Source organism: Cinclus cinclus, chromosome 1 (assembly GCF_963662255.1).
Source record: "Cinclus cinclus chromosome 1, bCinCin1.1, whole genome shotgun sequence".
Taxonomy (NCBI): Eukaryota; Metazoa; Chordata; class Aves; order Passeriformes; family Cinclidae; genus Cinclus; species Cinclus cinclus.
This window is the reverse complement of record NC_085046.1, coordinates 91,375,501-91,390,435: the sequence shown is the minus strand read 5'-3', so window position 1 is coordinate 91,390,435 and position 14,935 is coordinate 91,375,501. Positions and strand designations below refer to the sequence as shown.

The 14,935-nt window shown below is 37.3% G+C and overlaps 1 protein-coding gene across 1 annotated transcript in view; it reads left to right on the top strand.

Moving 5' to 3' along the window:
* LOC134048588 (dynein axonemal heavy chain 5-like) overlaps positions 1-14,935 on the top strand; it is a 147,611-nt gene that overhangs the window by 111,225 nt on the left and 21,451 nt on the right. Inside the window, exons 68-72 of the mRNA XM_062500444.1 lie at positions 435-599; positions 4,319-4,586; positions 6,503-6,624; positions 7,823-8,170; positions 12,690-12,878. Of these exons, the coding sequence (XP_062356428.1) occupies positions 435-599; positions 4,319-4,586; positions 6,503-6,624; positions 7,823-8,170; positions 12,690-12,878 (1,092 nt within the window). The remainder of the gene's footprint in view (positions 1-434; positions 600-4,318; positions 4,587-6,502; positions 6,625-7,822; positions 8,171-12,689; positions 12,879-14,935) is intronic.

Sequence of the window (14,935 nt, the reverse complement as noted above, 5' to 3'; positions counted from 1 at the left end):
GAGACAGTGTCAACAATACATGCTTAGAGGAACTAAGAATGGAACTGTTATAGAGAAACTTTTATTTGGCTATTCACCAAGTTTTAACAGGCAGTAATTTAGGGGCAATATCTGGGCTGTCCTGAGAGCTGACACTGGATCTATTCTACAAGGATTTTTTTTTCAGTTCTTTAAAAAATCTCCTTTAGCATTTTCTAGAAACAGTGTTCACAGGATGGCTGCTGCATGAGCAGATTTCTTTCTCTTCTTTGTTTGAAGTTTGCTATCTGAGAATTTCAGTGGTTGCCTCCTGTGGATCAAAGTTGAAAAAATAAAGTTTAGACAGTTGTTGCCTTTCAATGTTACTGGAAAATATTAGTAAATTCCACATCACTAATTAATGCTAAATTTAAAAAGGTAAAAATTAATATATGTTTTTGGTAATTTTTTTCCAGGCTCGTCACTACATTGCAGAATCTCTTGGAGGGAAATATGCAGAAGGATTTATTCTTGAAATGGAAGCAATGTGGACAGAAAGTAGCTGTCGGACACCTTTGACATGTCTTTTATCAGTGGGGTCTGACCCCACTGAAAATATAGAACATCTTGCAAAATCTAAGGTATCCTCCCTAAATGACTTTGCTTGAACTGGCAAATACACTTTTAGCTCTTCTTTGCACTAGAAGTGGTATTTCCATATTTTAAAGTTGTTCAAATAATGGTATTTATCTTCATACTAGTGTTCCCTGGAAGTTAATTTTTGACCAATAGCCAAAATGCATTTACTAGGAAATGAAAATGTTGTACTTTTGCTTTTTGCAGTGTTTGATTCCAATGAGACCTCTGTCATTATCCAGCAGACTAGGATAGTCCTTTATTTAGGAAATGTATACTGAGCTATGAGAACAAAGCAAGATTTGTGGTTTCCACTGTGTGGCATTAATTGTAGGAACTGACAGTGATGACAATTAAAAGAAGATATAGAAAAATATCATATATATGGTGACAAGATAAATTAATTTTAACACCCTAGCATTCAATCTGTGCTCTTGATGGAGACATTCGACATTTCCTACGGAACAGCATCACTTTAAGGTACTCTGTGCTCTTTTTTATGGTTCACAATGTAGCAGCATATAAATTTTTCCCAAGAAGTTATTTAGTTTAGATCTCCATAAATTTTCCTCCTATTTAGAATGCATCTTCATTTAATGATGTGGGATTTTAGTATACAGTGAATAAGATGTACTTGCTAAAGTGGGGAGGACCCACAGATCTCTTTAGCTTATTAATTAGAAAGTGGAGATGCTCATTCAGTTTGAAAATCAGGACCCTTATTTGACTGTCTGTTTTGAAGATGGCTTAAATTATGACCTAACTTTCACTTAGTGTTTAAATTTAAGAATCTTAAATCTGAAGTCATTAATTTGATCCTTGTCTGCTGTCAGACCAAAAGGATATTGCAGTGGACAGCCTTACTATGTTTGCATGCTTTCAGGAAATTTGTATAAAATAAATAGAAAGTGAGGTTGTGAAAGAGGTAAAGGGATTGCCTTGTTTATTCACACAAGGTTTATGAACAAGCATCATGAGCTGGGCTGTCATAATCTGAAGTTCAACTCTAGTGTCACCTGTAAATGTAAAGTAAACAACACTGTTTAACTGTAAGCTTCTTTTCTAATCTCTTGGAGTAAAGACATAACCATGTAGCATATAGAAACATTTCAAGTTTACAAGAGCCATCCAAATGCCACAAAACAAAATGCAAACACAGATGTTTTGAAAAATAAAAATGTATATAACAATGTGGAACTTGAGGAGCATATCAACAATTCTTTAGCTTTTGAAACACCTATCTAGAAATAATTTAGTTTTCAGAAATATTTTCAAGGGAGCTTTGTGTTTATTTTGCTGGTATGTCAACAAATTGTACTTAGTTCCTGTCTTTCTTTGGGATTTGTCTGCTTTTTTCCAGACTAAATCTTTGATACAGGTTAGTTATACCAGGGACCTGATCTTTACGGGAAGTGGGGGTGGTGCTGGGGTTTTTTTCTTCTTAATGATAAAAATCTTGGGCCTCTTTTTCCAATGATTTCCCTTTTACAGTCATGATTTGTAGTCTTAAAATGGATTTCCAGTACTCATGATGCCTTCTAAGTATGATATTAACAATATAAATCAGCTATCTGCTGTTGGTGACATTCAAAATTGTGTCCAGAATTTATTTTTCACTCTAAAATTTAGTTGTTCAGATGGCCCTCTCCCAAAGAAATGAGAAGAGTATCTGTGGCTGCTGAGCTATATAATCTTGTTTATAAACCAAACAAGCTTTGTCTTAAAACTAGTTGCATTTATTCCCCCCCTTTACTTTAAGATGGTGTGAAAATTTAAGTATTAAAATGAAGTTTCTTATGCCAGCACTTTGATTTCATTTAAATTCAGATTTTTTAAAAATTGTAGAGATAGTTTCTTGTTTTAGGGAATGATGCACAGAACCTACAACAGAACTGTCAGGGCCACTGTAGTGACTAAAATGCCATCATTTTCATCTGGATAGTGATATATTAAAATGACATGGATATGCTAATGTGACTCACTATTGAAAGAAACATTTGGTATGCAGACATTTGATAGAGTTCTTTCAGAAGGGGTAAAATGAGGACAATTCATAGTGAAAAATATTTTTTTTCTTCTCTCGATGTTTCTATAACCTCTGATGATTGTATATTTGAGAGGTAACATTGCTGAGAAGAGCAAATTATGAGTAGATGCTTTGTTAGAGAATTATGTACCCGCTGAATATTTATGCACTCTAATGCAGGGTAGTCATAGTCTTTGACTTATGAGAGTGCTAGCTGTACTCTGATACATCTTAGAAAAAGTAAAGTTTTTTGGTTCTCTGGCACATAGCCAGCTTCACAGGCTGTTCAGCTTTGCTTCTTTTAGCTACAGTTTCAGGTTTCACTGACCTGAGAGTAGGATTTAACTGCTTTCTTATCTTTGGCATTCTCCTGTCCTTAAATCTTGCCAGGATACGGGGGGGATCATATACAGCAGCTGTATTTATACTGTTCTGTAAAATCAGGTCAGGACCCATTCTCTGACCCTAAGGCCAAATGACCCAGCACAGTTTGTGTCCATATGCTTAACCTTCTTCTCCTGCAAAAGTAGGGCAGTCTCCCCCACGCTGTTTAGGAGTGGATGTCTTCCTTCCTTTTTGCTTCACAGTAAGAGAGTCTGAGTAGCTGTACAGGTCAAGACTAACCTTTGTAGCTCTCAGCCAGCTGAAGACAGGCCCAGACTCATGATGCAGCTCATCGCTCACTGCATGAGGGATACTCAGCTGTAGGTCTTGATCATGACACTGTCCATGAAACAAAGTCTCTTTCACCCTCAACATGTATGCAAAATAATATGTTTAACTGGGTTTGTTAATTTTGGTTTTCCCTGGCAGGATTCAGGCAGCCTACCTGAGCCAGACTTAAAAAGAGAAAGTGTAGCAAGAACAATAAGCAAGAGAGAATGTGCTTGCATGTTACTGACAGACTTGTGTGGTCCTGATCTCAGCCTGATCTTTTACAGATCCCTTAGTGAGAGTTTGTATCCTCCTCTGGTTTTCTGAACAATTGGCTTTACTTTCCCATAGTCTCTGGAGAAGGTACTGCACAATGCCAGAGTTTTATGTTTCCATTTATAAATGTTCTCTCATTTGAATCTAGATCTGCTCTAGATCTGCTCAAGCTAGCAGATCACCGAACTGGAATCCTCTGAATCAGTGGTTCCACAGCTGCCATTTAATAAAACAGGATGTTTCCTGAGTAATGCTTTCATCTTTCCTGTCCTACCTGCTCCATCAACAGCTCTCTTTTAGATTAACTATGTTCAGACAGTAAAAAAGTCACCAGACTTGTTTGGTTTACACTGTGCATTAACTATTACCTGAAGCCCTAATATCTGCTCATCTCAAGATAGTACATTACAGGAAAAAGAATGGTCAGGCTGTATTTATGTCTTGTTTATTTGAAAAAGTGGTGAAAAAGCTGAAAAAAAACGTTTCAGATGCCTTATCCCACAGATTTTGTTAAACAGTAAAATATTATTTCCAGTGTGTGTATTTCAAGTTTTCTTCCAACAGGTGAAAGATAAGAGAAACTTGGCAGGTTTTGCTTTTTCTTTTTGTTTTGTTTTCTTTACTCTGATTTAATATAATCAGTCACTATTGAGACTAGTGGCTTTCTTTGCATCAGAATATCACTACACATGGATATACAGAAGCAATACATCACGTGTATGATTCTAAGGAACTATATATAAAACAAACTTTCTTTTTTACTTTTAGAGCATTCCATGTCGTGCTATTTCAATGGGTCAGGGCCAGGAAACCCATGCAAGGCACCTGCTAAATCAGTGCATGCAAGATGGAGGATGGCTCCTTCTACAGAACTGCCACCTTGGCTTAGAATTTCTTAATGAGTTAATGGACACCATCACCACAAAAGAGCCTTTGAGTGAAGATTTCAGAACCTGGATCACTACAGAGGCTCACACAGAGTTTCCTATAAATCTTTTACAGTCCTCTATAAAATTTACCAATGAACCTCCTCAAGGTAGGAATGACTTCCCATTGGAGAGACTGCTGCTGGTCCAGGAAGGTTTGGGCAGAAATTGTTGTTGGCTTCACTGTGCAGCTACTTGAAGCTGCCAGTCTTGGATATTACTGACCTCTGTTCCTGGGCATCCTCTGGTCTTCTGGGTCTCCATGCACCTCCTTACACCTAGGATCTTTCCCCACTTCCAGGATATCTCCTCATATTCAGACATTCATGTCCTGCTTTCTGAGCCTCTAAGCCCCCAGCTTTCCTGACCTAAGTAGTCTATGTGCAGAAACACAGTGTGAGATCTGCATCTTAATTGGCAGTTTGGACTCATGTTTCTGTATTAATGGAGGTGCAAGAAAGACATGGGTGGAATGAGTCCAGTGAAAACCCACAAAGATGCTGAGGCCAAGATGATTGCTAAACCTTGAGGAGAGAAGGAGTGTATTATCAATGCCTACAAATAGATGAATAAATAAATAAATAAATAAATAAATATAACCTTTCTTTATATATATGTGTTGCCACTGGTTTCAGTTGATAATGTCAGTAGGAACTGAGAATTTTTATCCAAGGTCCTATTTAAAGCTTCAGGCATTTAAACTTCTTATTTTAGTATTTAGCTTCCTTTGAACATTAGTAAGATGTCTATGGAATATTTGTTGTTGTGAAACACATCCTGTTTGAGCACTTATACTACATCTCAAAAACAGGTAGTCAGTCTGTTGATATAAATGTCTTACTTCTTCCTCTTATCCTCTCCCCCTTTTTAATTCAGAGCTCAGCATCTTTTTATTAACCCCTCATAATAATTCTAATGGTAACAACCTATGGCTCCAAGATGCTATTTAGAGGTCAAGTTATAGCAAATTTGCAACTTGCATTAAGTGGCTGAAAAAAAGCCCAGTGTAAAAATTTAAATCAGGATGAAATATAGAGAATTTTAGTTTCTTAAGACTGTTCTGCCACACTGGTAGCACAATACAGTAAGACACTTTTGTTTGCTTTTGGAACTCTTTTATGATACCTGTTTAATTATGTGAAAAGCTATTTGTTTGAATATTGTTCTGTAGGATCTTTGTGAGGTAGGAACAAAAGCAAAAGTACTTTTACCGTGTGATAGGAAGTAGGACGACTTGGACAGTGTTTTCACTGCACTTAAAATCTACCCTTCTAGACTTGTGTGAAGCTGATTAGGTGGAAACTATCATAAGAGCGACCTGATGTCAGTAACTCATGCTTGGATTGTCTGCCCAAGGCAAAAGATGCTTGAGTAGCACTGCCTGAAAACATTTGGGAGCAGTCGAGCTTCTGTATTCCATGGAAGCTGAAAGTGTATCAGTATCAACTGCCTAAAGCTGTTCCTGGGATATGAAATGTCAGTGCTTAAACAAACCTCCCAAAGTATTAATATTTGCTGTATGAATTTAGGTTCTCATCTCATCACTTTGGTGCCTGATGGAGAACCTGCATACTGAATTTTGAGATTTTTATAGGAATCAAATCTAAATAAAATTATCTTAAATAAAATGAAATCTCATGTTTTAAGTAAATATCAAAGCAAACTCTTGGATAACCAGCACTGTATTCCATTTGATGTTAGGTGTCTTTTTCATTGCCATATAGTTACTAAATAGTTATGTTTCCATTTCAGTTGTTAGTGGGAACATTTAGAATGTGATGACTTAATTTTAATTCCTTCCAGACTCTTGAAATTTATTTTTGTGTTATCTACCTAAAACAAAATGTTATTGAAGTTTTCCTGCTATGAACAGCTGAACAGATAATTGATTCTAAGACATTATTTGAAGATATAAGTAAGAAGATACTGCAAATTGGAATAGAGAATTATGCTTAACAGAGTTTGGACTTAAGGATTCCATACTATTTTTTGGCTAATGTATTACATTTTTATACTTACTTTTTAGGTGTGAAAGCTGGCTTAAAACGAACATACTCTGCTGTTACTCAGAATCTGCTGGGAGTGAGCAAAATGCCACAGTGGAAACCACTGCTATATGCTGTAGCATTTCTTCACACAACTGTTCAGGTTTAAAAATGTATTTCTTCTCTTCTGTCATAAAGTAATGTTTCATTTATTAATGAGCTCTGTTATTAAATGAAAAATATTTTTAAAGGGGAGTCCTGTGTTGGCAAATTAACACAAATAAGAAAGAACAACGTATCTCTATTACTGCAGCTGTGTTAGAAATTGTGCTCATGTTGATCCTTTACCTCCAACAGGGATGATATTTCAGAGGAAAAAAGGACAATCAAGCAGTGATCAATTAGAGTACTCTTCTATTGAAGTCCTGGGCAATGACTGTGTGATCTGTCTTTCAACAAACTCGACTTTTAGTAATATTTTAAATCATAAAAGCATATTAAAGAAATTTGCAATTTATGGTTTGGAAAACTATAGTCTTAAAATGCTGCATTCAAAATGAGAAGGTGTAAGTGGGTGAATATAAATCCTTTCTGCTCTGAAACTTGTAGGAGGAAATGAAAGTAGATTTTGGGTCTTGACTTTCAGGACTTCCATTAAAGAAAGTGCTTTATGGATTAACCATGACTTTTCATCACCCTATCGATAGATTTTGCAGTATCCTTAGTTTATATTTGGAGCCTGGCTAATTTAGCTCTGTGACATCCATGCACTGATCTATTGCGGTCCAGTGGAAGCCTGTGATATGCTTTTCTTTGTATCGCTTTGGTATCACTTCTTTCTAGGTGGAAAAAAATTTGCAATTACCAGATATTGCCCTAAAACCTATATGCTGCCAGCTGAGTCTGTAACTGATTCACTGAGAAGCAGTTTTTCCTGCTTGCATCTGCACCATGCAGACACAGCAGTGATAGGAATGTATCTAATCCATAGGAAGACCCCATACAATGATCATGGCTGATGATTTTGGACACCCTTGCCTCAAACAGTAGCTTAATTTTTGAAATTCAAAAGCTATGGTTCCAGACTCGGAGATTTTAAAAAAAATAGTTTAAAAAGAGGATATTTTCCTTTGTGAAAATGTTAATATTCCTATTCTTTGTTTGTAGAAATTTAGCAACTAGAGAATTAATCAGGTGTTTGACCTTGTCTGTGTTAAATGTATTTTTTTTTTAATTTGCTGAAATAGATTTCCTGCTGGACTACTGCATTCTTAAAATATTTCATGCATTCTTCTGCACTTGAGTTTTCTTGACAATTACTATAAATCAGTGTTTTACCTTTAATTATAACCATTTTACAGGAAAGAAGAAAGTTTGGCCCTCTGGGCTGGAATATTCCTTATGAGTTTAATCAGGCAGACTTCACAGCCAGCGTGCAGTTCATTCAGAACCATTTGAATGATGTGGGTGTCAAACAGGGAGTGAACTGGAGCTGTGTTCACTACATGCTTGGAGAAGTGCAGTATGGTGGCCGTGTAACTGATGACCTTGACAAGGCACTGCTGAACACATACGCAAGAGTCTGGTTTGGAGAGCACATGTTCAGTGAGGAATTTTGTTTCTACAAAGGTTATGCTGTTCCAAAAGGGAATACAGTGGAAGACTACCTCCAGTACATAGAGCAGTTGCCAGTAATTGATACACCAGAGGTAAAATATTTTAATATATTAAAGGGAGTTTTTGTCAGATGAATAACTTAATGAGTAGTTTGTTTGTTTTTTTTCTCACAATCGAGTATGCATAGGTCAAGATTAGCAGGCAGACCATTATAGTGGGTATTCAGTGTAGATCTGCTGAGCAGGAAGAGGTAGATGAGGCTTTCTTCAAACAATTGCAAAAATGTCTCATATTCACAGGCCCTGGTCCTCATGGAGGACTTTAAGCAACCCTAATTATCTTGTGGAAGGTTGATGCAGCAAGGTTCAAGCATTCTTATCAATGTGTCTAAAAACCTGCTGGAATGCTGTAAAGAGCTGGAGCCTTTTTGTTAATATCAAATGAAAGGACAAGAGGCAATGGATGTAAATTAAACAACAGGAAATTCCATCTGAGAACAAGAGCACAATTTTTTAAGTGAAGGTTTTCAAACACTGGAAGAGTTTGCCCAGAGATGTTGTGGAGTCTTGTCTTTTTAGAAATTGAAATCCCAACTGGACACTGTCCTGGACAGCGTGCTCTATCTGCCCTTGCTTGAGCAGGTGGTTTGCTACAGATGACCCTCAGAGGTCCGTTCCAAACCAAACTATTTTGTGGTTTCCCAATTCTGTATGGGATTGAGCAGACATGCAATCTGAGAAATAATGAAAGTAAAAAAGCCCTAAGGTCTGATTTTGCAAGTTATAATTGGGAATTTATTCCATTTTGACAACAGAAAGGTATGGATGTTGCCATGAATTGATGGGGTAGGGTGCAGGGTAGCTCCTGGCTGTAACCAGTTTTACATGACCCAATGTGTGCATACCACAGTGGTCACAGTGGCTGGAGGATGGCAACTCTCTGCTCCCTCCAGTACAGGCACACATGATGAAGTTAGTTAAAAACTGAAGCAGAAGGGAATGCTCTGGAAAGCTGAAACAGAAGTGAATGGTCAGGATTTCTGTCTCATTTCTATTAAGTTGATAAATGCCATTGGAAATAAGTTCTATTAAAATTAAATAGACGGGGTGGAACAGAAAAAACTGGTTTTCACTTACTGATAATGCACTGGCTGAGAGGGTGAGAAGTTTCTAAGGTCATAAAATAAGCTTGGAAAGTTCTGAATCTCTGAAGATAGTGAAACCAGAATGCAAAGGTATTTGTGCCAGCAATGATGTATCTTTTCCAGGTGAGAGTAAATGCAGACATGATAATGCATCAGTGGGATCCATTTGAGCTCAGCTCATGAAGTGGTTCCTATGAGTGTATGAGCCTTAGCTCTATCAGATTTCAGGTGCTGCTTTCATGAATCTTCTCTTTTAAGCACTTGGGAACCCATTTCACAATGCTGCTATGTATTTTTAAAGTGTTTTGATGGCTGTAAAAAATCTGTATGTATGGTTTGAGGTAGGGGAATTTTACCTTGGGCTTTTATGTAAATAGAAGCAAGTGCAGGAATGCAAACATCTTTTTGTCCTTCACATTTTCACTCATTAGGAAGAAAGTTGTGACTTCTGTCATTCTAAAATCTGTTAAAATTGCTCATGAAAGCCTTTAATCTTTTACTCTCCCAATCTTCTTCATTTCACAATGGTACTGTGCTAGTCCAAACAGTGTATCCTTGATTCATTCCTTTTCCATTTTTTAGTTAAGAAAGACTGAATCAGTCTGCTTGCACTGTCCTTGCTCCTTTGATGAAATTTCATCGTCTGAGCAGAATGAACACTGTCTTCTGAGGAGGGCAATTGGAGTCAGCATATTCAGTTAGCATGGAAAGCTTTTAGTAGCAGGGGGCTCGGGGTTATAAGCTATAAGAAGCTGGCAGAAGCTTCCCCCATGTGTGACAGGGCCAGTGTCAGATGGCTCCAAGACAGACCCAGTGCTGGCCAAGATCAGGCCCATCAGTGGTGGTGTCAGTGCCCCTGGGATAATGTATTTATGAAGGATAAAAAGCTGCATGTGAACCTTCAGTCAGAGAGAGGTGTGAGAATATGTGAGAGGAACAACTCTGTAGACACCAAAGGAGGGGCAGAAGGTGTTCCAGGTGCCAGAGTAGAGATTCCCCTACAGCCCATGGAGGACCCCACCCTGGAGCAGATGATGCCTGAAGGAGGCTGTGACCCTGTGGGAAGTCCATTCTGGAACGGGTTCCTGCAAGATCTCTGGCTCCTTGGGGAGAGGAGTCCATGATAGAGCAGTTTTTCTGGCCAAAGTTATGACCCCACAGGTGACCCATGCTGAAACAGTCTGTTCCTGGAGGTCTGTACCCTGTGGAAGGGACCCACATGGGAGCAGTTCAGGAGGAACTGAAGCCCACTGGAGAAGTTTGTGGAGGACTTTCTTATGGGGTAGGGACACCACGCTGGATCAGGGGAAGAGTGGGAGGTGTCCTGCTCCTGAGGAGGAAGGAGTTGGAGACAGTATGTGATGAACTGACCACAAATCCTGTTCCCTGTGCTCCTGTGGGAGGGAGGAAGTAGAGAATTTGGGAATGAAGTTAAGTCCAGGAAGAAGGGAGGGGTTGAGGGAAGGTGGTTTTAGGATTTGGTTTTATTTCTCATGATCCTACTCTGATTTGGTTGGTAATCAATTCAATTAATTTCCCCAAGTCAAGACTGCTCTGCCTATGATGATAACTGGAGATTGATCTCTCCCTGTTCTTATCAGACTGTGGACTTTTTGTTGTAACTTCTCTCTCCTGTCCAGTTGAGAAGGGGATGATAGAGGAATGATTTCAGAGGAGTGTAGAGCTTTAGCAATTGGTTTTGAGGATTCATAAGGCTGGAAAACCCTGAAAGACAGAATCCAACATTCTCTTTTTAAACAAAATTCCCAGAGATTTTGGATCAAAAAGAATGAGAGATCTGGGTCTTTGATTAACATACAGGACATGCAGAAAACTTGTCCACCCACTGATTTCTTTTTTCTTTCTTCTTCATACATCACTTGCATTAAACCATATTACCAGAGCTATCTCCTGTGTCTCCCTGTCTTTGTTAATATTGCTCCAATGTTTAAGTTAGCCCTTGGACTAGGGCTCCATTAACAGATATAGCAGATATTCTTCATGGTGCTAACTTGGGCTACAATATTGCCACAAAATCTGCTAGAGCAAAGCCAAACAAATAAGCCCTCATTGTGCCTGAGCAAAAGCAGAAAAGAATGTATCTTCAAATGTGTATTTCCTTCCACGTAGAGTATGAGTATAATAAAGTGAATTGGCATTTTTGCCTTTTACAGATCTGAATATTCAGTTTGAGTAAACCACTGTTTGCAAAACATTAAATCCTGTCTGGACTCTATCTGCTATTATAGTCACACCCTCTCTCAAATGTGGTATTAGGTCTGTACTTTGTCCTGTTGTAAGGATAAGATTCCCAAGTGGTGTTAATCAGTGCAGCTTTGCTGTCTTTGGAAATGGTGCAGCCACTTATATCCCTTGTCTCTGAGTTTCTAGATTTACAAGTATAACAATATTAAATGGCCCTTTTAATTCTGTTCTCAGAGTATGTAAATACTGGTTTCTAGAAGTGTCTTCTTGCAATATACTGATTATAATGTAAAATATGAAAACTGAATGTATGAAGAAATGTGAAAATGAGGAACAGAAGATTGCTTGGCTTTTTCTTTGCCCTCAGTTTGAGGGCAAGCCTTCCTCATTGTTGGATCAGTGGTTCAAAGTTGTAACAGATATGTAATAGCTATAATTAAATGAGGGCTGGTGGAATAAGTCAGAGTACATACAATTCCTCATGGAGAAGAGTTGCAATTGGCAATCTGACAATTATAGACTTACTGATATTTCAGTGGAAGTTTCTGCAAAAGCTATTATCATTCAGACAAAGGGCAGTGTTGCAGTAATTCTGTGCTAGCTGTGTCTTAAATAAAATAATTCAATTTTGGGAGAAGGAGAATAATAGAGGAGGAAGCTTCAGCCAAAAATAGCTAAACTATAAAATATCCTAAATATATCACCATCTTTAGGTACTTCAGTTGTGGGCATTATTTTATACACCAGGCTATGTGCCTTATAAGCCTATGAGTCTGAGTAAAACAAAACATGTTAGAAACATTAACTAATGTTAGAAATGTTCACAAATTAGTGGCATCTAACTTGAGCTGGTACAACAGCAATAAGGACCCATAGAGACAGAACTAATGCTAAGGGGTCAGTGTCTACATATGACATTTCCAACAAGCTCTAGTCTGAACCAAAGGAAAGGGGTCTGTTCTTACCCCTTGATAGCATTTCACAGCATGATCCATGTGAAGATAATGAGATGAGTTAAAAAACCCTCCACTGATATGAATGAAAACACAATAGCATATGCAGCCTATGTTAATGTTTTTGTCTAATTTGGGTTTGGCCCTTGGCCATTTAAATGGAAGAAGTACAGACCAGTTCATATCTGTTGTTTAACGGAGCTGAGAATTTTCTTCCTTGTTTGTCCATTTTCATGCATTCTTTCATGTATATATTTTTAGAAGAAAAATCACCTTTCCCCCCCAAATTTTTATGCCTTTTACTTTAAGGTATTTGGACTTCACCCTAATGCAGATATAACTTACCAGACCAACCTGGCTAATGAGACATTTAGTACCATAGTAAGCATCCAGCCTAAAGACAGCAGTACTAGAGGGGGAGAAACCCGGGAAGCAGTGGTGCAGCGTCTTGCTGATGAGATGCTAGAGAAGTTACCTCCAGATTATAATCCTCATGAGGTATGTGCTACTTTATAAAACATATGTTTTATGTATGCATGTATATACATTCGTGTTTTATAAGCTTTATTGTGCTTCTTAAATTTAACTGGCATGTGTTTTTAAAAGCTCTTAAAATTATACACAGGGGTTTATAAGTCTGTTTTGGTTTGTTATCTAAAATATTCCTACATCAGAAATATATATTTCAAATGCCAGCGTCCACTTAATCAGTCACCTTAACTCAGAAGACCTATTAAAGGTTTCAGAAAGTTCTTGCTTTCCTTAGTACCTGGTGCCAGGTACCAGGAGCCTGGTGCCTCTTTCTGAAGGAGTGGTGGTCCTTTAGTGGTTACAGCATTCAATTTACCTACTCCCATTATGACACCACCATGACGCACAGTGAATTTTATCACTGACATTTTCATGCTCCAGATTTTTTTGGGTCAGAGCCATAAGAGGTATCTTTGTCAATCTCTTCTTGCATTTTTACTTAACATTTAGTGGAAAAATCCAGCATAGAGACTCTTGCATCAGTTTATAAGTAAGATCTGCTGTCTTGCCAAATGTTTCATGAACATTAAATGTTGAAAACCCCACATTTCTATGATTTTATTCTTTACAATTCTGTTTTACATTGATAGTCTCTCTTTTTTTTCCTCCCGGTTATAGTTCAAGCTTGTAAAATACTCAGTATGAATTACAACTTGTTATGCATGCTTTATTTTCTTCTCTGGCTAGCTTAGGATGTCCACCTAAGTAACAACTAATAGTCTTGGGGCCCAGGAAACATTTCCTCTCTTCCCTTCTACTATTAATCTCAGATTTAATATGTCTTGTATAAATAGCCACTTTTGTACTGTCATAATTCAACTTGGAACTTCTGTTTTCACTCCCTTGTGGTCAAGCTACTTATGGTCTGCAAGATTCTTTGGTGACATTTCTTACCATCTATCTCCATACTGTTATTTTTCCATCCATCCCTGCTTTTTGTCACCTTTTTATTGAGTGATTCTTAATGATAGTATATAAATAACTTTTTTGTAGAATTTGATTAAGAATAGACTCAGTTTTCTAGTTTTGATATTATATTATTTAATAGTGAATATATATTAAAATTAAATTGTTAAATAATATTAAATAATTAATAGTAAATAAATATTTAAAATACAAATAAAATTAAATCTAATAAGTGGAATAATAATTAATAATTTAATAAATCTAATCATTTTAATGTTGGATCTACAACTATCATTTACACCTTAAATTGTTCTCACTCCTCTTCCCTTATCCTTCCAATCAGAGTAAAGCTTTTTTATGGAACTAGATTGGCCTAGTTTCATTCAGCTCCTTATTTTTTTTTCAATTTACAGTAGCAGTAAAATACTGAATGCTTGGATAGCATGTATAATTTTACCATATTTGTAATATGCGTATTGAGTGAAGTTTTTACAATATACTTGCTAAATCCTCCAAAGGACTATTTCTTCATTCCCTTGTTAAGCTGCCAACTTTTTTTCCTCCTGGAGAATTTGTAATACTTAGAAAACGTCAATAATACTGCACATTACACTGTAACCAGAGGGTAGTCTTAACCTCAGGTTTTACCCTTGTGAAACCTGGGAAATCTGTGCAGTAACTTTTAGTCATGTAAAATGGACATGCACTTGTTTAATCTAAATTTCACTTCAAAATTGTTTGAATAAATGCTGTTTTTCTCTGGCATTTCTTCTGTTTGATCTTGGGCTCATTAACTTTCTTTCCATCTTGGTTTATTCACTGAGGTTATGCAAGCAAACCCCATGTAGGAGATGCCTCCCCTTTTCAGTTACTTCATCAAGTCTTAGCTTTGGAGACCACCGATTTTGGAGCCAGGGACTGTAGTTAAGATCAAAGGGTCTGAAGGAGTTATTTTGGAATTCTGTCCTCCACTCTTGTCTCTCTCTATTTTACTGCTGTATTTGGATATAATACGTACTGTTTCATGTGACTATATTAAAAAAATCACCACCAATTATTTTCATTGTTCTTTCACTCTCATCATCAAGCAGCATGACAAACTATTCATCAAGCAGTAT